The 27503-nt window shown below is 38.8% G+C and overlaps 1 protein-coding gene across 3 annotated transcripts in view; it reads left to right on the forward strand.

The window, feature by feature from the left end:
* LOC129723857 (neurogenic protein mastermind) overlaps positions 1 to 27503 on the forward strand; it is a 269520-nt gene that overhangs the window by 56299 nt on the left and 185718 nt on the right. For 2 of the 3 annotated variants that reach the window (XM_055678317.1, XM_055678319.1), the window contains one exon: positions 18571 to 19548. In XM_055678317.1, coding sequence (XP_055534292.1) covers positions 19000 to 19548 — 549 coding nt within the window. In that variant the 5' untranslated portion in view covers positions 18571 to 18999. Of the gene's footprint in view, positions 1 to 9502; positions 9840 to 18570; positions 19549 to 27503 lie in introns of those variants that run through there. The other variant, XM_055678318.1, reaches the window with a different exon arrangement.

Raw genomic sequence — 27503 nt, forward strand, 5'->3', positions numbered from 1 at the left:
AAATCGATTTGAGATCCTGCTCTGAAGAAAATTCATTTTAAAAACAAAAAGTGTTATCAAAAAATCGGTCATCTCAGATTTTTTTCAAGATAAGTTTTTTTGGATAGACTGTTTAGTTGCCTAAACCCTTTCAGAACAAACCAAAGTGGGCACTCTTGAGGAAAAAGGTTTTTCTGACATAGTTTTTTTCGAGCGGCTCCATACGTGGTCGTAATGAGGCGCATGAAAAAGATTTTGTTAGATGTTATTTTTTATACAGTGATTTTTAGATTTTATCACGGTCAAAAAAACATCCTCCAGTGAATCCGACAAAACTGTGGTGAAATGATAAAAATTGGGTTTTTTTTTTTGTTATATTTCAATCCCAAGTAACAATATTGGTTTTATCACCGCTTTATAGCGCTTAATACAGCCAAAACAGCGCTATAAAACTTTGATAAAACCTGTTTTGTTATTTGGGATGCAATACAAAAAAAAATATTGACCTCCATCATTTCCTCGAATCCACAGTCTCGCTAGAATCACCGAAAAGTGTTTTTTTGACCGACAGTCAGCGTTGAGACGGTTTACCTATCTATCTCTTAGTGATTACATTGAAGTGTTCGGAATTTGAATTAAAGCCGAGTTCTGAATTCTCGTTAATTTCATAAACCAGGGTGACTACTACCGGGAAAAACCGGGAGAATCAGGGAATATCAGGGATTTAATTTTTCGAACAGGGAAATCAGGGAATATCAGGGAATTAAAAAAGTCATCCATGAAAATTTTAGAGGCTTGGGATTTTTTTACAGAGTTAGTTTTGAATTGGATTTATTAACAAGACATTAAGTAGTGCGCGCATTTTATGGTAATTACTTCGCTTTTTTATTAAAACCAGTGGTTAGACGAGATTTTTTTCTTCGGTTTCTTGCAATTGCTTCCGAACTATTGACGCACCTTCTAACATCGCCTGAGCAAGCTTCACTATCGCCATTGTCATATTCCAGTAATCAAAAATGGTGATTACATTTTTGCAAGCAATTAACAGAAAACTCAAAGACTTGCTCAATAGTTTGAGTGTGTTCATAACTCGAAATATAGTGAGTCCAATTAAAGACGAAGTCACACGTTAATTTTATCAAATTTCTACTCTGGAATTTTAACCAGTAGAATCAATTGAAACTAACTTAAATGAGATTAAATCTATCATTAAAAATTTCAAAAGTATAAAAGCAGTTTAAAGTTCTTGAGAAATTCTCAGAAACTGTTTTTAAAATGATCATTTTGCCAAATTATGGAAAAATGCCAAAAATACTCAAATCTTAAAACCGGATAAGAAACCAGCTGAGGTTTCAAGTTGTCGACCAATCAATTTATGATGATACGAGCTAATGAATCTGAAGGTTATTCAAGTGGAACTACTCTTCTTTCTATTTTTCTACTTTTTACAGTCAAGAACCAAAATTCTAAATCTGATTGATTTTCTTGTCGAAGCAGGTGTGTCTCGAAATATTTAATTGATAACACTGTTCCTGTGAATTTTGTTGCCCCTAGACGTTTCGGCAATGCCTCAAGTCTTAAGAAAATAAAATTTTCCCGTAAGTTAACGGAAAAACGGCGAACACGGTGAGCACTTCTGCATTTACCACGGGCACCAAAATGAACAGGTTAAAAAGCTATAATATTTCTAGGGTACTTATTTGAGCTTAAGGACAACTTTTTTTCACTTTAGTCGTCCAGTGTATTTTTTATTTTCAATTTTATTAAACTGGACGTGTTTCTCAACAAAAAATATTTTTGTTCAAGATTCAAGTTAGCAATAGCGAAGCTAAACTGTTTTAATTACTGGTGGGAATTTTAGCAGAAATCAGTTTAAGTCTGATCCTTTTTAGTAGATTTAGGTGGAAAACCCTATAAAAGTCGTAACTTAAATCAGTTCAAAATAAATTTGAATAGTCAGGGAAAAAAATTAGGAACATCAGGAAATATCAGAGAATTTATTTTTGAAAATTGAGTCGCCACCCTGTAAACAAAACATGTTTTAATCTATATAAATAGCACTTAATTGCAACAACAATAAAATAACCAACATGTAGCCAAGAAAATTAATTTTTCGTTGTTTTTTAGTGCAAGAAGTTACATCATAGCTTAAGTGTTCGAAATTTGATGCAGTACGGTTTATCGATTTATAAAAATAACTTCAGCCCCTTTCAAATGTTAGTACATATTAATTTTCGAAAAAAATTCGAAGTTCCTTAGGTTAATAAGGCTTACACGCTCACAAAATTTTATTGAATTCTGAAAGGGCCTTGTCAGCCCCATCCTCCATTAGTCCAGTTGGCGCAAAGTACTTCCATACAGTCAGAAGGTGTGCGTTCGGATGGTTGCCGCGTATTTCAACAATTAGGTATATCAGATTTTCATATCATCTGAAAAAGCTGAGTTTTCTAAGCAAACACGATTTTGAAAAATTTTATACCGTGTTTCGGTTTTCAAATCACAAACTAAAACTCTTTGAAATCTGTTAAAAATCGCGTACGATTTCAGTTAAGTGAAACATAACTCAAACCGTACACCGCCATCGTGAGCCAAACTCGAATAATTATCAATTCTTCATACACAAACTGTTACGCGCTTCGCGAGTTAATGGATCAAAGATCCCAAATTAGGCACAAAACGGCCGAAAACCCCTTCTAAAGGCCAGAAAAAGCCAAAACAGAAAATGAGCCCGAATAAAGTTCAGAATGAGCTTGACCACCGCACATTCTCCGTGGTGGATCTTAGCTAATGAAGTTGCCCAAAAAACCACGTACATGACATGACAACTTGAGATTAGTTTAGCATCTTCAATGTACATCAATTCAGTAACTTCCGCTGCCGATTACATCCTAACGGTCGTTAAAGTGAGGAAGACGTTGTAGCAGTCGTTGTTGTCGGAGGCCAAGTTTGCCTCTGCATCTCCACGACTGCGACGGAAAGTAAGGGTTGCATCACCGTGGTAAGTGACGGAATCGAACGATGTTGCGCGCGAAGTTAACTCATTACGAAGTAGAACGATGAGTATTTTTCTTGAGTATGTTTTTTGTCTATGCGAGCGACGCACGGGAAAGCCATCAACTACTCTAACTTTACAAATGTTCAAGTTTGTCTTTTAAAATTCCCGAGTACAAAACACACGCATTTTGGTAGACGCGGTAAAAGGTAAAAGATAAATTTTGCGTAGTCATTAGATTAATCAGGATCTTTATTGACCAAACGACACCTACTCCGAATCACGACTCGCTTATATAAAAGTAACGCGTGTATAAACTGTCAAACCGAGACCGAGTTTATTTCTAAATTTCTACGACTGAAACGGAAAGAAAGGTTTGTGCTATCATGTTTTCTGTAAGACAGAATAGCTTTTCCCTGTGAATGTTGTTCGGAGCGTTAAAAACTATAGCAATCAGTCGAAAAAGTGTTGGCCAGTAGCTTTTGGAGTCGCAAGAACTGCCTTGGACATGGTGAAACAATCAATGATCAATAATATTGTACGTTATTGAACTGTTGGATGTTGAAATCAAGGTCAAGCCGAGACCGAGTTTATTTCTAAATTTCTACGACTGAAACGGAAAGAAAGGTTTGTGCTATCATGTTTCCTGTAAGACAGAATAGCTTTTCCTTGTGAATGTTGTTCGGAGCGTTAAAAACTATAACAATCAGTCGAAAAAGTGTTGGCCAGTAGCTTTTGGAGTCGCAAGAACTGCCTTGGATATGGTGAAACAATCAATGATCAATAATATTGTACGTTATTGAACTGTTGGATGTTGAAATCAAGGTGAAACGGCCGCATACGCCGAAGGAAAAAGTGCTCTTACACCAAGACAACGCTCCCGCTCCTTCTACTCGCGATTCAACTGATAAATTGAAGGAATCTATATGTAACTCATTTTATTCACTGTCTTTAGAAATGGTTTGTGCGGGTATATAGTGCTTTTATTCTTGTTAACCTCGAGTATTACTAGTTCAAATCTAAATTGAACACGACTTTTTAATTTATAGGTTGTGAGTGCCTTCAAGGTTTAGCAAAGTTGTATACAAATAATTTGATACAATTAAGCTGAAATAGAAAAATATTTATTTTGCTCTCCATATGACTCTCAAACAGTAATCAACCAAAGGGGGCATCCATAAAATAATTCACGCGTATAGGAGGGACCTCCCGTCCTAAGAAAATTGTGACGATTTATGACGTCACATAAAGAATGTTTAAAAATTGAGAATGGGAAAACTGTTTGATAGTTTTCTCACACTCTCTTTTTGATAACCCAATTGACGCAAATGCAGTTATTTTTTTTCTGTATGGACCACACTCACTGTGATCAAAAACGTTGATTTTTAATGATATCGTTAGGATGTCTGCTGTATTCCGCACTTCTGTTATTGGCAATTGGCACCATTGAGAGTAAGTGACATGCTTACGCTTACTGCTCTGAGCCTCTTTGCCTTCTACCAATATTATCGCCAATTGTAATTCCCTGGAGAGCTTTCAACAAAATATCTCTCTGACCAGTTTTATTGTAAGAGAGACTTGCTTTTGACAAGATGCACTCATCGAGGTTTGTAGAGTTCAACGTGAAGAAAGAGTGAAAAGGAGCCTAAAAATAAACCCATCCCAAAGTCCGTTGATATCTAATGCCCTGGAATCTACTAGGATTCGAATTCACAATCACCCGCTTGTCAAAGCTGACTCGGTGACTTTGCGGATACGACTCTTTCCCTCATACAGTTATACTGAAGACCACGATTTTTCAAAATGGATCTGGCGAATTCGAATGGATGAATGAAAATTACGAGGATATGAAAGTGCCATTACTTGTCACACATGAGCCTCTTGAGCTTATTCGGTCATAGAAATCCGAAATCATCTACAGCATCTGCGGATTGATAATGGATGAGCTAGGAAAGTGGCTCCCGACCTTTTTTGCTTCATGACTTCCTATGCTAAGCACAAGAAGTTTCTTTTTTGCTGAACGTTGGAGACCATTGAGCCATATGTTCTTGGCCTTGTGTGAGGAATAGATTTCAACTCTTTATATGATGAGTTGAAAAATTTTTTTTTCATTTTCGTACATCCCCTGGGGGGTCATCAATATGTGAGAAGATGGATTAAATCTGTTTTTTTCATTAAAAAAATTATTAAATATTTATAAAGGAGTAGCTCCAAATAATTCGAATAAATTTCAAATTTTCAATCGCCAAGTTTTTTTGCGAGATAAAATCGAAATCCGAAACTCAGACATTATTGTCAGAGAACGTAGCATATTGAGAAAAAAATAAACAATTCACATTCTGTTACCACTCCGTGTTGAATTCGATAAAAACCGACTTAAGTGATAACGTTTTCATTATCAGGCAGCGAATTCCACAACTTCAGAGCGGTTCGGCGGCGCTCTTCACAAAATTAACAAAACTTCCACTGCAAATAGGGTGTCCTTCGAGTGCATTCCGCGAAACTAACGGTTCATGCGCACCTGACGTGATTTGTCGATGGTGGAAGCTGTCAAAACTGCCGATTAGATAAGCAAGCGCCACCCCGTTGCCCTGGCCGCTACCGGTGTACCATTCGTACCGATTGGTGGAGGCCTTGAATCGACAATCAGCCACCCGTTAGCCAGTGTACCTACCGACGGCGGCAATTCCTCGCGACAAGTTCCGGGAAGGTGGACGAGCTCTCTCGGCTCGGTTACCGGCAGCGGGCTTGTTGTGCTACGCAAAGCGAATCCAGCAACCGGTCGGTTGATGGTGAACAGTATGCTGTACGTGCTTTTCGGAGTGTCGTTCCTCCCCTTCCAATGTGTTGGTTACAGCAACAGCGAGGCCGTCCTATCACTCATACCAGCACTTCAGCGGAATTGTTGTTGCTGCGTCTCGTTCCCGCTGGCTAGCGGGTCTGATATATAGCTCTTACTTCCTCCGCAGCGGGTTCGTGTTCGAAACAATCGCGTGTCCACAGAGTGGGAAAAGGAGAGCAGAAAAATGTTGATGCCTACTTCATTTCACGTTTGGCTGTGCTTTCAAACATTCAACCGATTCGTCGGACAGCGTCGGAGTAGAGTGGGGCGCGGCGGTGGGAAGTGGGATTCCGAAAATGCCATTTATTACCCATCGGCACCATTCTTGTAGCCATTCTTTGGCTGCTCCGGCGGTTGTACTTCACGCACGAACAAGGGTTTTTTGATTATTTGGTGTTTTGCTGGCATTGCTATCTAAGCAGTTTGTTCGAGCGTAGAAAGTGGAATAGAGTAGAATCGTTTCTTTTTCCCTCGTTTTGTTTGGTCGAGGCATGAATAAAATTTAAATTTACGATCTGTTTGGCGATATAGTGAGACATTCGACAGAACTGCCGGGTTGCTAAAACATTCCATTCTAAAATATTAAAACTGATTAGCTCTCTTGCTCGTTTACATCCCGGTTGGGCCGTAGGCCTCGCTAATCTTGCCACACAGCCGCTAAAAGAACCCATCATCAGCGTTATTGATATCGATACTCAACGATTCACCCATTCTCCTAATCGTCAGCGTCTTCCGTCTTCCGTCTTTGGTCCCCTCGATTGCTCATTGAGAGCAGCGAGCGTCACCTCTTTTATTCTGACTTTCCGTACGCTCGTACACTCGAAAGTGCTTTTGACACCATATGCACACACTTCGCTAGCACAGTGGGACCGAGTCTCTGAAAAAGGCCAAAACCTTTTAGTGTGTAGGTGTATTCGACACGGTATTGGTTGGAATCATGGCTATTATACCGCCAAAGTAAAAGTAACAGTAACTAGTCACAAGACTGCAGGTTTATGTCTGGGACAGTTTTACCACGTACATAAGACATACGTAACACCCAGGAAAAAATCTTCCAAAAAATTTGGTACAAAATGAGCTGCTCGAATGATACCACACCCTGAATAAAATCACTGTTTGAGTTGTTTTTGAAGGCAATGTACCTGCGCAGCTCTGCATTTGTCTCGTTCCTACTCGGAAAATGCTGCATTGATTCTGTAAATAACTTTTTGACAGTTCCTTATGGGATTTTCGTTGGGGCGCGATAAAGCCGAGAAAACAGAAAATTCATTTTGTTCATTATTTGTCGAGCAGTTGGACAGGACGAGGTACGGAGTACTATGAAGCAACGTGTACCAGAAAAAAACGCCAGTGTCACGTATGTCTTATGTATGTGGTTTTACTGTCTTTTAATGGAGAGGGAGACACTAATAATCGGTCGTAATCGAAATTCAATTGCATTCCTCTTACAATACTTTTAAATCAGTTTACTGAGTTTTTTTTCTTCACTTAGAGTAACAAAAAATAAAATTAAAGAAATCGTCGAAAAAAAAAATACTTTTTCAATTTTTTACAGTGTACAGTGTAGTGTACTTTATTGGAAGCGCAAAATTATCTACAATTTTGCCGAAGACACTCTACCTATCGAACAAACTATTTAAATGCCAGAAATATGTTTAATAGATTCATTAATAGACACTCGGCGCAAGAGTTAATTTCAAAATTTGATGTCCCGGATTTTGTGCTGACATAAATCAAACTTCGGCACTATTTGATTTAAAAAAATATATGCTGTGCAATAAGTTTTTTATAGAATTATATAAACAAAAGAAATTGAGGGAGTTTGTAGCCTCAAAGTCATGAGTTCGAATCTTAATAGAATCAGATCGTTTGGTGTCAGAGAGACCTTCACGGTTTATTCTCAGGCTCCCTCCCATTTCCAACTTTGACCCTTTGCGCTCGCAAAAAAAAGACACAACAACACCCAATAATAAATATAAATACAAATACCCACCCACCTCTCTAGGCCAGGATTTCATAGGAGTAAGTAACGAGGCTCGGTAAAGAAGAGTAGTAGAGTTATAAGCGAAGGAGTAAAGGTATAAAAACCCGTCATTTACTCCGGTGACAAAAGTACCTTCTCTTCCGAGTTCGTCAGGGATGCAGAGGTGAATTTGGTCTCTGGCAACAACGATGGTAAAACTTCCTTCCCCAACCGACTGTGAGGACGTAGCCTGCACCGTTATCGATCCATACAAAGGAAACCTACTAAATTATTGTATATTGAAGATGGTAAATTTATTCCAAATATAGATATCTCAAGTGGTTTTTTGTGTAACTTCACTGGCTCAGAAGCATTACGGAAGAGCAACTACGGAATGTGCGATCGTTCGAACTCGAGTTCAACCATCTTAAGCAAAAGAAATAAAACTGTTACGTTTCTGGAAGGATGAAATTCTACATAATTAAGCAAAAATATTCACAATTCTGGGAAGAGACTTCAAAAATTAGTTTGTTGGTATATCATCGCGGAGAATGTGTCATTTTATTTTATATAAATAAAGAGAGATTTTTCATTACGGTTTGATTCCTCATCTCTAATTTTGAACTTCTCGTGGTAAAAAAAAGGAAACCAGTTTGAGAAAACTCATTTTCAAAAATTGTAGTTTTAAAATTTTTTTCCTAGAAAAACGTTTAATAAAGTAGGATTTATAATTTACAAATTTTTGCACGGTTATTTTGGGTAATATTTTGAGTTATTGTTTTCATAGCTTTCGGGAAAATTTAATATCCGATTGAATTCGATCATAAATTTTGACACACTTCTACTACTTTAACTACTGAAAATTTCATTTTAAAAAATAATAAAATAATTTTCAAGTCGTGTATTTTGATGAAATAAACAACAATTTCAATTAGAACAAAAAATCATAAACTGATTTCACCTGGGTGTTGACAGAATCTCATTAGTCTTATGAGGCATTTTCGTAGAAACTATCAAATAGCATAGTTCTACAAGTACACGTAAACTTGTAGTTTTAGCACTATATACTTTATTCTAACGTATATGCCCCACTGTGCGTCTCAGGCCAGGCAAGTAAAACCCGAAACCATTGAACTGAATCTAACCTCTGCTTGCTTGCTTCGGCTCTCGAGACGGGTTTTCGCTCTTCCCACTATGCAGCCTATATTCTCTTCCTCCCGAACAAAAATGTTCCACAGCCCAGCAGAAAAGCCTCCGTTTTTTTCTGTACTGTTTCTCTTTCTTGGCGGTTCGCGTAGTTTTTCTTTCCGTGTAGGTACAATTATTCGATACCGCTGCTTGGCTGTGCACGGTGCAAAGCTGAGCGCAAGTATATTTCTACATACAAATGTTTCACAACACACAAAACAAAACCAACGATTCATCGCTTGTTTACGTTGTTGTTGCTGGCTAAGATGACGATGACAGCGCGTGCGAATGCCCTTTTTCTCCGTGGCCAGCAAAAAAAAAACATCTCTTGTACAGTTCAGAGCTAATTCATCTTGCTTGCCGAGTGCCGATCCACCAACGGCGTGTGTTACTCGCAAAGCACTGGCAGTTTTGATTAATCGTGTAATCTCTCCCCCTCTCATTCTCGGTATGTGTCTGTCTGTTTGTCTCTCTTTCGGTGTTCATTATTTCCATTTCTCTCCGTGTCTTCAGTTTCTCGCGCTGATTCGCATCAGTCGATAGTGGCAACTGGTCGCGGTGAGAAGTTTTGGGTGCGCGATTTTTTCCCGTTTTGCTGCCTCGCAAACGTTTTCGCGAATTGTTTCGGACCCTGCAAAGCGCTACGTGCCGTGGTCCACCGTGCGTGTGTGTTTTTTGTTGTTGATGTTTTCCTCCTCAGTTGAGTGATGGAGGTTCCGCGCAGTGATGGAACTTGATATCTGCCAGCAGGCGGTTTGTTTTGGGTAAACTCGGTGATTCGTGCTCGCTGACAAATTGTCACTTTGGGAGCGATTGATTCCGGTTGAATGATTCGACTTTTTACGGCTAGTTTGCTGTGAAGGTGCTTTTCAACAGTAAGTAAGATACGATCTGTTTACTTGACCCGTTTGGCTAGCGTTAAACATTAGTACCCCAGAGAAGCTATGTTACCATTTTAGAAATCAAAATACTACGTTTAACACTAAAAGAGTGCAAATTCAAACTTCAAACGCATCTCATGAAACGTTTAACCTACGGCTTTAGATTACGGTAACTGTGCCAAATGATCAACAGGTCAATTAATCTTTACTTTCTTGTGCCTGAACTAAGTTGATGTGCTGATGGTAAAGTTGTTTGAAAGGTTTTGCAATTCTTTATAAATTCTGTTATGACGGAAAACATGCTTTTGGAAATTGTGACTGAAGCTGATACGAGATGCATAGCTTGCGGCGTACTGGTATGGAATGATCACTGAATTCAACGGGAGTTTCAGATTCAGTGGACGATCGATTAGACAGAATGTATTACATGCAATAGCTGAAACATTTGCATTTGTCGTTAAACTTTTCCCAGGTTCATCCCAAACGCCTTGGTAGGGATCAGGGTTGCCACCTGACATTGTACGGATATTTTTGAAGTAGTAAGATAGAAAACAAATGTATTGAAGTTCTTATCATACTGCATTTACACTTTAGCAAATATAATATTGTAACCTCTTTGCTCTGCAAAAAGAATAAAATATTCGCACAAAATTATTCGATAATATTTTTATAGTTATTTATTCATTTTTTCCCCAGCAATTCTAAACAACTTATCGAATCTAGTGTTTTTGTGAATAATTAGTAAATTATTCAAATTTGCCGGTAAGCTAAAATCTCCGCTGGTGAATTTTACAAAATCAATACCGCAAAATTTCAAAATACAGTCGAACCTGTTTTTGTGCGACATTTTTTGTGCGACTTTTTTATGCGGTTATTTCATTTGTGCGACATTTTTCGTGCGGTATATGAAAAAGGACCACATCCGACAAGACTTTCAGCCATTTAGTTTTTCCGATCCTTGGAATGAATTTCAACGTATTACATTAGTGTTGCGTAAAAAAATTACTATTTGAACCAGTTTAACGAGGGAAAAGTCACGTACTGCTAGCCTACCTTCGTAGCGGTTGGAAAGATTAGTATGTTTAAAAAAGCTACGTTTATCAATCAGATGTTTCAAAATTGTTCTCATAGGTATTCTACATCAGAATCATCAACTTTCGAGTTATTTTAAACCAAGAATTTTTTTATGCGGTCCCTATCCACCGCATAAAAAAAAAAAGATTTTTCAATAATGTTGTGGAAACATTGTTTCATAGCTGCACCTGAAGTTTCAAATGATTTTTTTAATGCGATTATTTTGTGCGGTCCCCGCACGAAAAAACAAGTTTGACTGTACTTTGCTAAATTTCTGAGCTAACAGTCTCGGCACCTAAAACAAATCGTTCAAATTATTTGCTATTTAAATTTATGTTTTGAACTTATCCCGCTTCCAGAGTGGGCTTCAAATAACTCGCTGGGCCGAAGAAAATTCGCGACCCGCAGGTTTCCTTCGAAAACCCCAGTTTTCGGGCGAGACTCTGAGAGATGGCAACCCTAGTAGTTGAGGACCTAAATGATATAATTTTTGAATTGCTCTTCACTATTATTCTATCAAATTTTATGCTCTTTTCAGCCAAATAAACTAAAATGATAAAAATCTCACTAGCCATTTCTTGAATTGGATTGAATCTGTTTTAAAATCAAATGGATTTTATAAGATTAGTGAAGCTTGTTTCGAGTTCAAGTTCGTTCCCACTTTTTAAATATATGTTTACTATCAATTTTCTACTTCAAACCTAACTTTCTAGTTTCGGCTTCTAGAAGCATTTTATGTTTATTTGTTTATTCAACTTTAATTTATTTGACAATAGTTGTTATAAATAGAAAAAAAACAGGGTTGTATGCAAAACCGCGAACACAAATTGTAATCAAAGCCACGATCGCAAGATGATGCACCGTCCGCTAGTAAAATGGTCGGTTTGAGCAAAAGCAGGCATTCCCGGTTAACTATGTGTAATATTCTGTCGACCGTGTTAGTTAAAGTAAGCATTAAGCAACTAATCAGAGGTCGAAATCTGCGTTTCAATAAGGCTTGACAATTATTAAAAGTACAATAGTTCGAATAGTCAAATTATAATTTTCTGCATTTAGGCGGATGCATAGATGATTTTCCAATCGATTGCTGCAAGACAAAAGCAAAACCTTTGTTAATCAATGGATTTATAAGCATTTGAAATTTAGACATAATTTTCGCTTACGTTGAAATCTATAACACCTTTGCGTGACTTCCTCTTAACAAAAACATAAGTTCCTCTTATTAATAAAACTGGCTAGAAGGACGCACGACGAAACTTCTCCAGGGAATTATAATTGGTGATACATGGCAAGAGGAACGGGCATCGGTATAGTAGAACAGTAAGCGTGTAAAATGAAGAGTCCATACAGGAAAAAAATGTTCTAATCGCGGCGGGGACCAGCGATGGAAAAAGTTCCATCTAACGATTTTTTCAATGCTTATAAACCAAGTCCAAGATGGGGTGACATCGTCGTCATTGTGCGAGTTAATCTTACTTTTCGCACATTTGTGGTTCTCAAAGTGCACAACTGGATATATGAAATTAAAATCCGATAATGTACATCTAACGAACAAACCCGATCAAAACGTAGTCATGTGATTTTTGTCAAAAACAAAAAAATGAGAGTGTGTATTCTCCTATTCTCACTCAACAATACCGCTGCCGGAGTAGTCCCATTCACCGACTTTTCCTATCACCGCACCGTATCGCTCTGCGCTCCGTCAGCATTATTTCCGACCAATATTTACGGCACTCTCAACTGTTCTCCTGTTGCTATCGTTTATCCCCCTACAAGGCGTCACTTATTAAGAGAAAAACACAACAGGCAACGCGAGCAACTGGCTTTTAAAAGCTGATGTAGTCTAATTATGTATCTGTTTCCTCCGAAAAATCAATGGAATAAACAAGCATTTCATTGTAGATTCAGAGGATTCAAGTTTAGTCGTAATTTTTACAGATCGTGTGTTGTATAGTTCAAGATAAAACGACGATTGAGTCATATTCGTCTCATTTCCATCGGCGTCGCTGAAGTAGGCAAGTCGATCAGCCTAGAGCTGTGGTGGCTGGTGCCATATCAAGAATTTTCCTCCACACTCCTCGGTCCTGGGCTACTCGTCGCCAACTTCCTAGGCGTGTCAACAGTCGTAGATCCGCTTTAACCTGATCAAGCCACCTAGCAGGTAGGGTCTCTCTGTTTCTGGTGCCGGTGGGGTTCTTGAAGTGAACCGATTTTACCGTACTGTCGTCCGGGATCCTCGCGGCATCCTCGGTCAATCGCAGCCTTTGTCAGGTGTATAATGGGAAAGCTCTGTCCAAGCTCCAAGCATGGACCCGAGGCGGCAAGCGACGGGTAGGGCCAATACCCCAACCAGTCGCGGCTGGAAGACGTCGCACTTTGATGCCGATGTTTTTGCGGAAGCAATAAGATGGGATCTCGAAGGGGGGGGGGGGGCACCAACTTGTTGCTACGCTTTCGCGGGCATGCGACGCCACCATGCCTGTCCTGTCAGCCTAGAAATGAAAGGCCACCGGCTTACTGGTGGACCGACGCGATAGACGATCTCCGTAGCGCGTCCTTCGTGCGAGGCGGAGGCTAGTAAGCGAGCCTGTTTTGATAGACTTTACGAAAGTGCCAATACGAACCCATGGGATGACGCCTATAAGGTCGTTAAGGCCAAGTTAGCCCCGGCGGAGTAATCACCAGTGATGTTGGAGCGGATTATTGAGGGAGTCACCGATGTGCCCACAATGTGCGGATGCGGAAGAAACCGCTGCGCATTTGCTATTTGTTTCTTCACGTTTCGTACAGGTGAGGAGCGAAATGTTGCCAGTAAGCGGGCCGGGTACTACTCCGGAAGACATATTGGGAAGGATGTGCGAAGACGAGAGAACCTGGAGAGCAGTCATCACGGTTCCTTCCCAGATTGTTCTTTCGCTGCAAGGCATCAAACGACGGGACCTTGCTTTCAAGTAAGCAGCAAAATCAATATAATAACAAGGGGTGCATTAAAAGCACACTCGCCCTTCTCCCTAAAACAACGCCTAACGCAGTACCGGGGAGGTTCGGGTCCGAGAAAAATGGAAAGACGTAGAAAGAAAAAGAAAAAAAAGCTCTCCTCTAGCCATAATTCGCTTTCGGTTTGTACTCCAACAAATATTGTCCGCAACACTTTCCGTTCAAATACGGTCAGTGCGCATATGTCCTCCGTGAGCAACGTAACGGTTTCGAGTCCACAGAGAACTCCTGCTCTATTTAGGGTTTTGTATATCGTCAGTTTCGCGCGACACCGCATGCTCCTGGATCGATACGTCCAACGAAATCCAAAGTCTCGATTTCCAGCTTGAACACGTCGTTGGATCTCTCTACTTGTATTATTGTGGGCGTTCGCCAGAGATCCCAAGTCATCGACCACTTCGAGTTCATCACCGTCCATGATCACCGTAACCGTGGGTGGCTAATGTTGGTTTCTCTCGAGCCTCTCGCTTTCATATACTTGGTTTTCGACGCATTAATTTCTAGTTCAACTCTCCTAGTCTCCACTTTCAGTCTGGCATAGATTGCCTTAAAGCAGTGTTGAACAACCTGCAGGACAGCTCATCTCCTTGTCTCAACCCTCGACGCGCTTTGAAAGGACTTGAGAGTGTCTCCGATACACACACGTAACTCATCACTCGATCCAAGGTAGCTCTGATGAGTCATGTCAGTTTATCCGGAAAATCGTAGTTGTGCATTATTTGCCGTAGCTGGTCTCGATCGACTATATCATATACTGCCTTGAAGTCCACGAAAACGTGATGTACTCCCGGCATCCCAGAGTAAAGATTTGCTCTGCGAATCCTTTTGCTAGATGAGAAAGACGACATAGCAGTATTTGGGATAGGATTTTGAGGGCGAAGTTGATCAACGCCGATCGCCGTTTTAGATGAGGCACACAACTCCTTCCATCCATTCCTCGAATAGTCACTCTACATTCCAAATTCAGGAACACGTTCTATCATCTATGGTCCCCGTGGTTCTGTGGTTAGCGATGTCGGTCGGCTAGCTCTCCCACACGGTTGTGATATCGGGTTCGATTCCCGATCAGGTCGAGGAACTTTTCGAGCTGGAAATTTTCTCGACTCAGCACTGGGGCACGGTGTATCGTTGTACTTATCCTACAACATGCAAAATGTGCCGAAAACAATATCGATAACGAATTCTCTCAACTAATCTAGTTGATCGAGACCGCATTAGCCCCCAGGCTAGCGTGCGATATTGTTTTTCTATCATTAGAAGATAGTTACTAGGAAAACCGATACCGTGAAGTAACAAGTAGATGCAATCTCTCTAGGTATCTCTCTAGGTAACTAACGCAATTCATGAGTTAGAAAACGTATCCTCGCAGTGAAAATACTTTTAAGAGGGATTTGTAAGAAGCTCTAGTATGTATGATAAATATCAATAAATAATAAGCTTGTGTGGGCAATAACAAATGGTGACTTCTCAATTCTATTAGAAACTTATAATTTTATTTGTTAGGTGGTCGCTTCAAAATTATTTTCAAAAATGTATTTTGAATTTTTTGAAGTGTATTCTTCCTTGTTAAACGACAACTCGACCAGACCGGTACATCATAAAGCATTGCGGGTCGAAAAATTTGTTTGTAAATTAAAAGTTTATTCTTTAAACAAAGTTCAAAATTCCTGTTAATGACAGGAAATAATCATCTCGTATATTTGATGCACTTCGCTTGTATATTCTCAATGTGCTCTTTGAAACTAAATTTTTTATCGTAAATTTGTTACAAGTACTCAACTTTGTTTGACCAATTTAAAATAATCCCACTCATCTTGATAAATATCATTTGGCGTGAGGAAAAAAGCCCTAGGCTTATAGAACAAATTATAAATTGAGTTTTAGGAGCATTGGGAGAGATTCTACTTTTGCAATTAGGTAGAAAAAGTATCTAAGCTTTTCTGCAATCGACTGCATATGATACGAAGACTTTTTTCTTTTACAAAAATGCTTGTGACATCGCAGAACAATGACTTCTGTGCATCCTGGTGGTAAATCAGGAAGATCTGAAGTAAACATGTTGTATATTACTGGACCTAAGACTGGATCTTGGGGCACACGTGCTCTGACAGGAAATTGAAAGTTACCAATTTCGCAATCAAACCTTTATGCCGAACATGTTGGAAGGCTTTTTCTATGTCTAGAAGCTCTAGTTGAATAATTAGTGGTAAGGCCAATCATTTCTTTAAGTTGGTTACAGTAGTATGCGGAAAAGGAGATATATTCTATAACGCCAGCTCTCTATGTGAAAGATTCAATGTTATTACAATACATTCATCTATATTGTATTATCGTTTAGGATACTTATAGGTATATCTATGCATTTTACTATAGAACGATCTACTTTCAAGATTGATTTTTACCTGTCATCGTTATATTATTTTTGTCACAACAAAATCAGTATAAAATTTAAAGAATGAAAAAAAAAAATGGTTCAGTGATTAATCAACACCGAGATGAATAAAGACTATAAACAAAAGGAGCTTTTTTGACAAAATATAATTCAACTCTGCGAATATGGTCTTGCAAGGCTACGCCTACAGCATCTACACTTTGCCAGAACAGCATTGCATCAATGAATTATAGCGACAAATGGTTTCGCCATAGTCCTTGCAACTTTAACTAGTAAACCGAGAGCGGTCTATATCTGAAAGACGAAACGATGTACCCAAGCCACTGTCACCGAAGATAACCTCACATAACTTGTACCTCAAACAAGTACCTTGTAATCGTAGGTGTTATTCAGCCTCACAGTTTGTCAGAAACGATTCAGCAAAGTTGTACGCGTCTCCCGTTAAGAGGTGGAGAGAACAAAAAAAAACTCTCCCTTTCGCAAAGGGAAGTCACAATTAAAGCAAATTGATAATTGTCGTCATGTAGGCAATGTCATTCCGCACGTCGACGTGCCCGCTATCCCCTATTCCCCCTCCTTTACATGATATAGTGTCACCACACAGTTGGATTCGCGTGGCCCGAGAAGATGCACTCGCGTTTGCAAAGCATTGTGCAAAGTGGGGTCCAAAAAATGCACACCATCCGTACCCGAGCAGTGCTGAACTCGTGACTGTCTGTGCACGGTATGATTCTGTTAGTTTGGGTAGAGCAGGTCTGGAGCTGTGCCATTAACGCACCTACTTCACGCGGAATCATATAGAGGGAGCTTGACGGTACCGAGAGTGGTGGTGATAGTGCTTGTGTTTTGCTAATGATGACTGTATAATACTGGATCGGGTCTTTTTATTTCCTTCGACCGGCAAAATTATGGTCTCACCAGGATTATTTAGGTGGTCAGTAACTTGCAAATTTTTCGTTCCGATAGCGTTCTCGCGTGCGTAATTCTACAGTCGAGACTTAGGAACTGGATTGGAGCTCATGCTAACGTTTTGCTTTCCGATCGTCAAAACGAAACACGACCAATATCTATAATCGCAAACCCCTTGCGAATACAATCTGACGTTCGCAATCTGCGCCGTTGAACTCCGCAGTATTACCATCGGTGGTGCAGCAAGGATGTTGGAATGGCGCTGACGTGGCAAAACAACAATTCGGTGCTGCGATGTCGTAGCCGAGGTCTTCGTCGGATTTAATGATGTAGGAGGATCGGTTGTTGTTGGTTGGTATAGCTGGATTGGGTTCCCGTACCGTTTCGTACCCCAGGCAACGATCGGGGGGTATCGAGTTTCTCGCGTTTGTGCAAATAAATGCTCTGCCGAAGAATTCCAATGATGACATCGGAAAGGCGTCCAATGAGTCATCGTTAATGTTTTACCTTTGTCATACTAAATAGAGGTAATAAAATTAGTCGAAAAACGCAAAAATGCGTCAATAGCCTGAACAGCCGAAATATTTTTACAAAGGAATCTTTTTACACAAATTCTCGAATTTACGTGGCTTTCTAAGACTACAGTTTTTTGCGGTTTTCGGATTTAACAGAACGTCTAAACTTTCTTTTTAATGTTTTAATATCCTGATAAAATTTAAAAAATTTAACAATTCTTAAGTTTAAAAAAACTATGCAAATTCCTAGAGAAAGTGTCATGTATGCTTGTCAATGGGTTCACTGCGTAACCTTTAAACTTTATAGATTATTTTTAATCTACATGAATAAATATGATAATGGCAGTAGCCAAAAACTGAAGCAATTTAACGGTATAATAAAGATATGCTCTATTCATTATAATTGGATTTTGTCTTGCTAAGAGGGAAGGTAACTCAAGCTTACGGTTAGATTCCCGGATATAGTATTGTACTCGAATGGAAATGGGACCTCAAAATTAAAACCGACTATTATATCAATGCTAGTTTACTCCGGTTAATTAGTACCTGCCTTTATCAGTCTCCCTTCACTGAATCCATCGACACTTTACATATAAATCACCTTTACGTTGTATCACCTCTCGGAGGAGTCCCGATGTCACTCAAAGCTTGCCGTCATTTGTTTGCTGGGAGCGGAAAGATACCGGAAGTGCTGCATACAACTGCTGACGTACAAACTGTCATTACTCACCAATTCTAGTTACCCACCATTCATTTTTAGTCATTAGAGTTTCCATCCTGCGACAGCGTGGATAATGTGATTAAATGTTTTCCTTCATTTGTTTCGTTTCACTTTTAGATTGACTTCATGCAAGTGCGCAACCAGGATCGCTAGATGAAAGCGCCTCCGAACGACAGCCGATCCCGATGAGTGACGAACATGTGATTCTATGCGGGTTGGCTAGGGTGGACATGGCAATGCAGCACAGCACTAGGTTTCGGCCTAGAGTAAATAATCCTGTCGACAGTGCTACAGTTAACCGAAGACTGCAAAGAGGTCGCTATTTCTGAGAACGTTAGAAGTGAGAAGAAAAAACCCAAAACCAGTGAGCAAATCCGCGTGCAAGAGCTGTAGTTTAGTGTAGTGTAGTGTCCAGATCAGGCCGCAGACGGTTTCCAGTGAGGCTCGAGGGAGAAGTAGCAGCAAAAAATTGGGGACTGACCAGCGTACAATTTGTGGAACACGCGCTCGCCAGCGTGCTACCACAAGTTCCAGTTGAAATTCTGTATGGATGCGGGAGGTCTCCCAGTATTTCCGGGCGCTAATCAGGCAAATCACCTGAACAGTCTTCATCTGCAGCAACAGCAACAACAACAGCAGCAACAACAACAGCAACAGCACCACCTGCAGCAAAATCAACAATTGACTCTGCAGCAGCAGCAGCAAATGCAGCTTATTAACAGCCAACATTTACAACGGCAACAGCAGCAACTCCACCTGCAACAGCAGCAGCAACAACAACAGCATCAGCAGCAACAACAACAAGGAGAGCGTCGCCAGGCAGTATTTGATAGGCTCAAGCGTCGGATCGAAACCTACCGGCGGCGGCAGATCGACTGTACGCCCCGGTTCGAGCAAGCATTCAGTGGAGTGTGCGAACAACAGGCTAACGAAACCACAGCCTTGCAGAAAAAGTTCCTCGAAGCGAAGAATAAGCGAGCCCTCAAAAAGGCCGAGAAAAAGCAGACTGATTTACCACCGCAGCAGCAGCAGCAGCAACAGCAGCAACCGTCCCAAACGACGATTGCCGGAAATCTGCAGAGCAGTGTTCATGTGGTGAGTAGCACAAAATTTACCTCTATCATTAAATCTCAAACTATCGATGAAACAATTGTAACGGCCACATTTCCGTAAACAAAACAACCTTGAAATATGTCAACGACGGAATTTTCTGTCTGCTCAGTGTTGCCAAAGCGCTCGAATCCGTTAGTACAGAGCACCGTTTAACCTCGATTCCACAGCCGTTCACTTCATTCATTACACACTTAGAGAGATAAGAGACGTTTGCTTGGCAACACTGCGTTCCCCGCTGTGTGTTCATTACTGCGAGCGGAATTCAATGTCGCGCTTATCAGCTGTCATCCGGTAGGGAATTCCAGCCGATCGTTTTGTCGCCGCGCAACGTTAATTTTTATTTGATTAAATGTGTTAGCTTCGGTCCGGGGACCGAAAATAACCACCACCTCCCAACTGGTCCGATTATTTATGGGTGCTTGTCCATCATCGGATTGATTTCAAAGAACCACCGGTGGTTTATTATTCTACGAAATTAAAAACGATTTCTGCTGCTGATAAGAGACGTTCCTTCGATAGACTTCTTCGCTGATTCTTTTGCACCGGCGACCGACTGACAGCACCGGAATGTCAGACAATTTGTTGAGGGAGAATTGTTATTTTTCACGTTCACTTTGGCAAAATATTTTAATCCGCTTTGTTAATTTCTTTTCGTCGAAGTGTTTCCAACGAAGTAATTCACGAAAATCGATTTTTGAAGTACATGGCTTGCTTAAAACCAGGTCGAGATACATTATTGCTATTTTATGCAGTCCAGAAGGTCCTATTAAGTAAGCCAGCAGACAACTTCTGTACAGACGCGACAATGCCGTGCATAGATTTAGCAACAACGATAATCATATTCACAAACTTTTCATTGGAAGCCTTCTTGAATGCTGTCGCAATGTCGCATCGATTGCTGCTCGAGATATGACGGTAACGTAACGAGTAATTCGAATGGTTCTATATTTACAGGGGATAGTCAAAATAAGTAGGATAGGCAAAATTTTGATGAAATTTGAAATGCTATAGCTTTGCTAAACGTTATTCGATTTTATTAATTCGAACACCATTGAACTGGAAAACTTTTGAAGTTTCATTTTCTGACCCCAGATCTGGCCTAGGTCACCGGATATAGGAAATATTCCTGAGTTCCGGTAGGGATGTCAAACCTGTTAATTTTTGGATGGATTTGGTAATGGGTTACCTGATAAAAATGCTGATTTGCATCATTGACATAGATGACAAAATCATTTCTGAAGCGAATGGTTCATCAAGATCCGGAATCGGCCAAGAACTCATCGAGAAATGGCTATTTTTCATCCGGAAGTCCTCAGAGGAACCTTTAGTAGGGGACATCTACGTTTTTGCACCAAACATAGCGTGTTACACCTCTATCTTCAGGATTTTTTATCAGGAATCTTTTAAAAGACATAAATCTGAATATAGGCTGCATTGGCCACTTCCGGAACGACCTGGAGGCCCCGAAGGAACCCGTAGTGGGAGAATTCATATTTCTGCATCAAAATATAGCATGCGACACCTCTATCTTCAGGATTTTTCATCAGGAATCATCCAAAAGACATATTTTTTTAAATACAGATTACGTTGGCCACTCCCGGAGCGATCCAGATTCCCGGAGGAACCCGGAATTGGGACATTTACATTTTTGCATCAAATAAAGCGTGCGACGTTTCTACCTTCAAGACTTTTCATCAGGAACCATCAAGAAGACATATTTTTGAATACAGATTACGTTGGCCACTCCCGGGATGATCCGGATACCACGTAGGAACCCGGAAATGGGGACATTTACTGTATTGCATCAAATAAAGCGTGCGACACTTCTATCTTAAGGATTTTTCATCAGGAATCTTACAAAAAAAATATTTCCTAATATAGGCTGCATTGGCCACTTCCGGACTAACCTGGATGCCCCGGAGGAAGATCCGGATGCCCGGAGCAATTCGGAATGGGGACATTTACATTTCTGCATCAAATAAAGCGTGCGCATAGAGCTGCAAGATTTTTCAACATTTCTCATCAGGGTTCCTCCGGGGTATTTAGATTGTGCCGGTGGTGGCCAATGCAGTCTGAATTCAAAAATATGTCTTTTTTAAGATTCCTGATGAAAAATTCTGAAGATAGAGCTGTCGCACGCTTTATTTGATGCAGAAATGTAAATGTCCCCATTCCGGGTTCCTCCGGGGCATCTGAATCGTTCCGAGAGTGGCCAACGTAATCTGTATTTAAAAAACATGTCTTTTGGATGATTCCTGATGAAAAATCCTGAAGATAGAGGTGTCGCATGCTATATTTTGATGCAGAAATGTAAATTCTCCCACTACGGGTTCCTTCGGGGCATCCAGGTTGTTCCGGAAGTGGCCAATGCAGCCTATATTTGGAAATATTTTTTTTGTATGATTCCTGATGAAAAATCCTGAAGATAGAAGTGTCGCACGCTTTATTTGATGCAATAAAGTAAATGTCCCCATTTCCGGATTCCTACGGGGTATCCGGATCATCCCGGGAGTGGCCAACGTAATCTGTATTCAAAAATATGTCTTCTTGGTGGTTCCTGATGAAAAGTCTTGAAGGTAGAAGTGTCGCACGCTTTATTTGATTCAAAAATGTAAATGTCCCAATTTCGGGTTCCTCCGGGGAAACTGGATCGTTTCGGGAGTGGCCAACGTAATCTGTATTTAAAAAAATATGTCTTTTGGATGATTCCTGATGAAAAATCCTGAAGATAGAGGTGTCGCATGCTATATTTTGATGCAGAAATGTGAATTCTCCCACTACGGGTTCCTTCGGGGCCTCCAGGTCGTTCCGGAAGTGGCCAATGCAGCCTATATTCATATATCTGTCTTTCAAATGATTCCTGATAAAAAATCCTGAAGATAGAGGTGTAACACGCTATAGTTGGTGCAAAAACGTAAATGTCCCCTACTAAAGGTTCCTCTGAGGACTTCCGGATGAAAAATAGCCATTTCTCGATGAGTTCTTGGCCGATTCCGGATCTTGATGTACCATTCGCTTCAGAAATGATTTTGTCATCTATGCCAATGATGCAAATGAGCATTTTTATCAGGTAACCCATTACCAAATCCATCCAAAAATTAGCAGGTTTGACATGCCTATCGGAACTCAGGAATATTTCCTATATCCGGTGACCTAGGCCAGATCTGGTGTCAGAAAATGAAACTTCAAAAATTTTCCCGTTCAATGCTGTTCGAATTATTAAAATCGAATAACGTTTAGCAAAGCTATAGCATTTCAAATTTCATCAAAATTTTGCCTATCCTACTTATTTTGACCCTGTATCTTTGCCGGTGAAATAGCTGTTAACATTTCTGGATCTTGCAGTATTTTTAGGCATGGTAAAAACTTGTTGTCTCATTTTGCCATTATTCAAAATTTGAAGAAAGGCGAGCGAGAAAACTTTCTCTCAATCTTCGCTATATCGTTTTGGTTTTTATTTATTATTGCGAGTTCAGATTCTGTGATTTTGAATGAAATTTTGACCCAATTTAAAACTTAGCTTTCCTAAAAACTTAAATTCAGTTTTTCGATCACTTACAGGACCAATATATTTTAAATGGTTCTGATTTTATATTTTTCTGATACATGAACATTCCACTGGCCAAAGTTATGCAAAAATATAAAATATGTGAATGTGATGAATGGGACAACTCAGCCAAAAATCTAAATGAAAATGTGACCATGATAAATTTTTGAACGATCCTTCAGAAAAAAGCGAAGAAATTATTGGATCTTAAATAAAACAGTGGAAATACACGAATATTGAATACAATTCGCAAACAGTAACCAATGTTCTTGTTGTAGATTTGTAAAATTTTGTAAACAAATACACAACTTTGAAAGAAGTTTGTGAGACGCAGTAAAAACAAAAAAATGCAGAATAATTTAAAAAAAAACAGTGGAACATTCAGGGAAAAGTTTTCAACCGAAACGCGATTATTTTTTAAAAGACTCTAGATCAAAAACTATTTCTTCAGCGTGAAAGGCTAATTCGCGACCTCTACGATTAGGTTTCATATCCGACTGAATCCTTTTTTCGCTACGATTTTAGAATTGTGTTAATCTACGTTGCACTTTTTTTCGCCGAATGCTGGAAAATATCAGGGAAATAAATGTTATAATTCAGGGATAATCAGGGAATTTGGTTTCGAAAACTTTTTCGTCTCCCTGGATTATTCACCGCCTTTTTTTGCCCGGCATGAGCACTGTGTACTGCAATTTTTTGCACCAAACTTGCAAAGCAAACAACGCAATCCACTTTCCTACCTAGATGCTCCCCATTATTTGATATATGCTCAAAAGACACCCAGTTAAAAGCACTGCAGTGAGCTCTGTTGTGTAGATTCCACAGCGGTGTTTATTTTGGCGAGCTCCTCAGATTTAGACGATTCGTTGGTCTCTTCAAGAAAGTGCGTCGCTTTATCCTACAGTGTGAGAGCAGTTGTTTTCGCAGTGGAAGATATGATTCTCTGAGGAGGATACCATTTTATTCGACCATTATTGATCCAGTTGAAACTTTACACAGATGTTCTTATGGAATACAGATGTAATTTTGTGCTATTAGTAGACTTGAAAAGGGCTTGTGTTTTAATTGTTCGAGTTTTAATTGTTTGTGACGGACGGGCTGTTTGATTGGTATGATATCTTCGGTAAAGTTATGAACAGTAATTTAAGACTTCCGGAAGCTATAAGGTTTTTTTTTTGCAACAATTAATTTATAATAATATTTTTGTATTTGTTTTTTTTTGTTTTGTTTTACGATGTATTTTTTTCTGGAAGGAATAACATTCCAGGAGACATTATACCAATCAATCAAACTGGTTACTGGTTGAATTTTATCCTTTTTTAGCAAATTTTACCTTTTTTCATTTCACTCTCAAAACAGGTTATGTGTAGTAGAGATATGAGTGCGGGCGAATATTGAAGAGAGAGAATAGGAAAGATAAAGTGTTTTCCTGTTACCATTAGCGATGCCGCTAACCGTGCAACGCACATACTGTATAAATAAACAAAAAGTAAACAAAACATGTGTTCCTTCGCTGGAATAAAGTACTGATACTTAACACCATATTTCCCATGTGAAGCAGCGACGGCATAAAGCAGCGAAATTAGCAGGCAACAAAAGGTTTATCTGTCTCGGTCACTACAAGTAACAAAGACAAAGTCATGACATAAAAAGCTATAAAAGGACTGGGGGTAGAGCCAAAGAAGAGAATTGTTTCTCTTCGGTTTATTTTTCAGTAGTTTACGGCTTTGTTTAGTAAAATCATATTGTTTTTCCGCACACACGTAAACTTATGTATTATGTGTCCCTGGCGAAAGTCTTAAAAAAACCTTAGGTATTTAAGAAGTTGTATCTCATAGTGGTTGAAGTTTCATTTTTCGACAAATGAAAAACAGCATGGAATTTTTGATATCCAAATATTCAATTTTTTTGTGCCAAACGTTCTATAAATGCACAAATCATCGAGATCTGGTGTTGTGTCGCCTTTTTTTAAATCGAATTTCTGGGACTTGAGCTTTCAGTTTGTCGATTTTTTTTCCAAAAGCATTTGTTTGCGACTATACCAGATTTCGTAATTTCATGCATTTTTTAGAATGTTTGGCTTTAAAAAACATCGACGTCGATAAATTCAGTTTTTTTTCGGTTAAAAAAGTGAAACTTTGACCGCTTTGAGGCTCCGCACCATTTATCCACGAACCCCCCTCCCCCCGACTAAACCACTAGGGGGCACTATAAATGGTAAAGCATCACAAACACATAATAGGATGAAAAAGTAAGAATGACAAGGTAGATAAATTGAAAAATTATAAATTAAAAAACATATAAATTGCAATTAAAAAAATAATAAATAAAAGCACTAACTTAAGAACAACATTTACATCAGAGAAACAACTCAAACTAGGGTAAATAAATATAGAAATGTGCAAGTAAATCAAAGCATGCATAGCAATAGTAAGCCGAGAAAAAGTCGAAAAAATAGAGAAAAGAAATAAAATAATAAAGGATAATAAAAGCCAAAAAAAATTGAAAGGGAAATAACGAATAAAACGAACTATGGGAAATAAGAATATGAAAGTAGGAAATAGCCAAATAATAATTTATGTTAAATTGGAACGCATAAGATAAACAACAAAAGCAATAAATTAAAAAGGCAAAACAAATAATCTTTCGAACAAAAAAAAAAAAATAATAAAAAAACTAAAATAAAAAAATGAGACTACAGAGAACCGCTAAATGAGAAATTACTGTAAATAGGATATAAAATTGAGCGAGAGAAAGATTAAATATAACATGGAAATATTAACAAGATGATGAAATGGAAAAATAACAATTACACATAACAATTCAATTATCATCAAATGAAGTATAATAAATGCACTAAAAATGATCTGTTTAAAAAATTGATTTCACATAGCAAAATTTTGTGATTTCACATAGCAAAAATAAAATAATAATAATAAGTAAACGAAAAGCTACTAAGCGAAAGATAAATTGGAAAAAAATAGTATATAAAATTTATGTACAAAGAAAAATTTGTTGGTTCAGTACTTTTTCAGTTTTCCATTCTATAATTTTTCTGTCCACGTATCCATTGGCGATTTTTTCAAACCAATTGTATCTCCCGATTTTTAACTCAAGTATTCTGCAATAAAGTGAGTAATACTCTCTATTTAAACAAAAGTGTTTTTGAACATATTTATTCCAAATATTGTGTAAAAACATTGTAAAACTAAATGTAACAGTTGTTCTCACAGAGCAGGAGGGAGCTATTATGTTTTGAAAGTATTATAAAACACAGCTTTGTCTATAATTATTGATTTTTTTTTCGGCGCAGGGGCGACTCGTGACTATCAAACTTACTCGTTCAACTATTATTTCACAGTTTAGGGAAGTGATCACAATCATGTCCGCGAAAAAACGCAAGCTATTTTTTTATTACTATTTAGAAATAACACTCAAAAATAATGAAATATAAATATAAATTTAGTTTTAACATTCATTTTTTGCCTGGCGTCCCCGTGTGCAATGCACAGGCTGCACCTACGGACGAGTCACCCTTGATTCGGCGTATCCCTTGATCCCTGTATCCCTAGGAGTAAGCGTACCCCAGGTGGAGATGAAAATTTTATGATTTATTATGACCTTTAACAATTTAATTATTTAATAATTTGTTGAATCATTGATTTAATGGTGAAACGATTTAATGATTAATTTAAAACATCACTTCTACTTTTATAATTTTACTAGCTGACCCGGCAAACTTCGTATCCAATTTTTTTTCATTTAAATGATTTCAAACATTTGCATTTTGCAAATGCCTGGCGAATGGGATATTGGACACGATCCAACTCAAAAGACAAATCGTTTGAAAAGATTGGTTTTATCGGAATGAGTGCACCCTCATCTGTACATCATTTCAATTCTAGAAATACTCATATTGGGTGGTATTCGGTCATTTTCAGCTGTTTTCCAGAAGCCGTAAGTCTTCATCTTGAATTTAAAAATGACATGTGGATTCAATTTCTGGTCTCTGAGCATCAATTTAATTCTGGAAATACTCATATAGAGAGGTATTCAGTCATATTCTGATTTTTTCCAGCAACCGAAAGTGGTCATCTTAAAATTTAAAATGGTGTCTGAGGTTCCATTTTTGGATTCTGTGCCTCATTCTGGTTCCGGAATTTGGTCACTTTCGGCTGGTATTCGAAAAACCGAAAGTCGCTATTACGGATTTTAAAATGACATGTGAAGTCAAATTTAAAATGAATTTTTAATGAACGTCATTCTGGTTCCGAAAATGCCCATATTGAGTGGTATTCGGTCATGTTCGGCTGTTTCTTAGAAACCGGAAGCTTACATCTTAAATTTGAAAATGTCGTCTGGAGTAGATTTTTGGTTACTGTGCAACATT

Source organism: Wyeomyia smithii, chromosome 2 (assembly GCF_029784165.1).
Source record: "Wyeomyia smithii strain HCP4-BCI-WySm-NY-G18 chromosome 2, ASM2978416v1, whole genome shotgun sequence".
NCBI lineage: Eukaryota > Metazoa > Arthropoda > Insecta > Diptera > Culicidae > Wyeomyia > Wyeomyia smithii.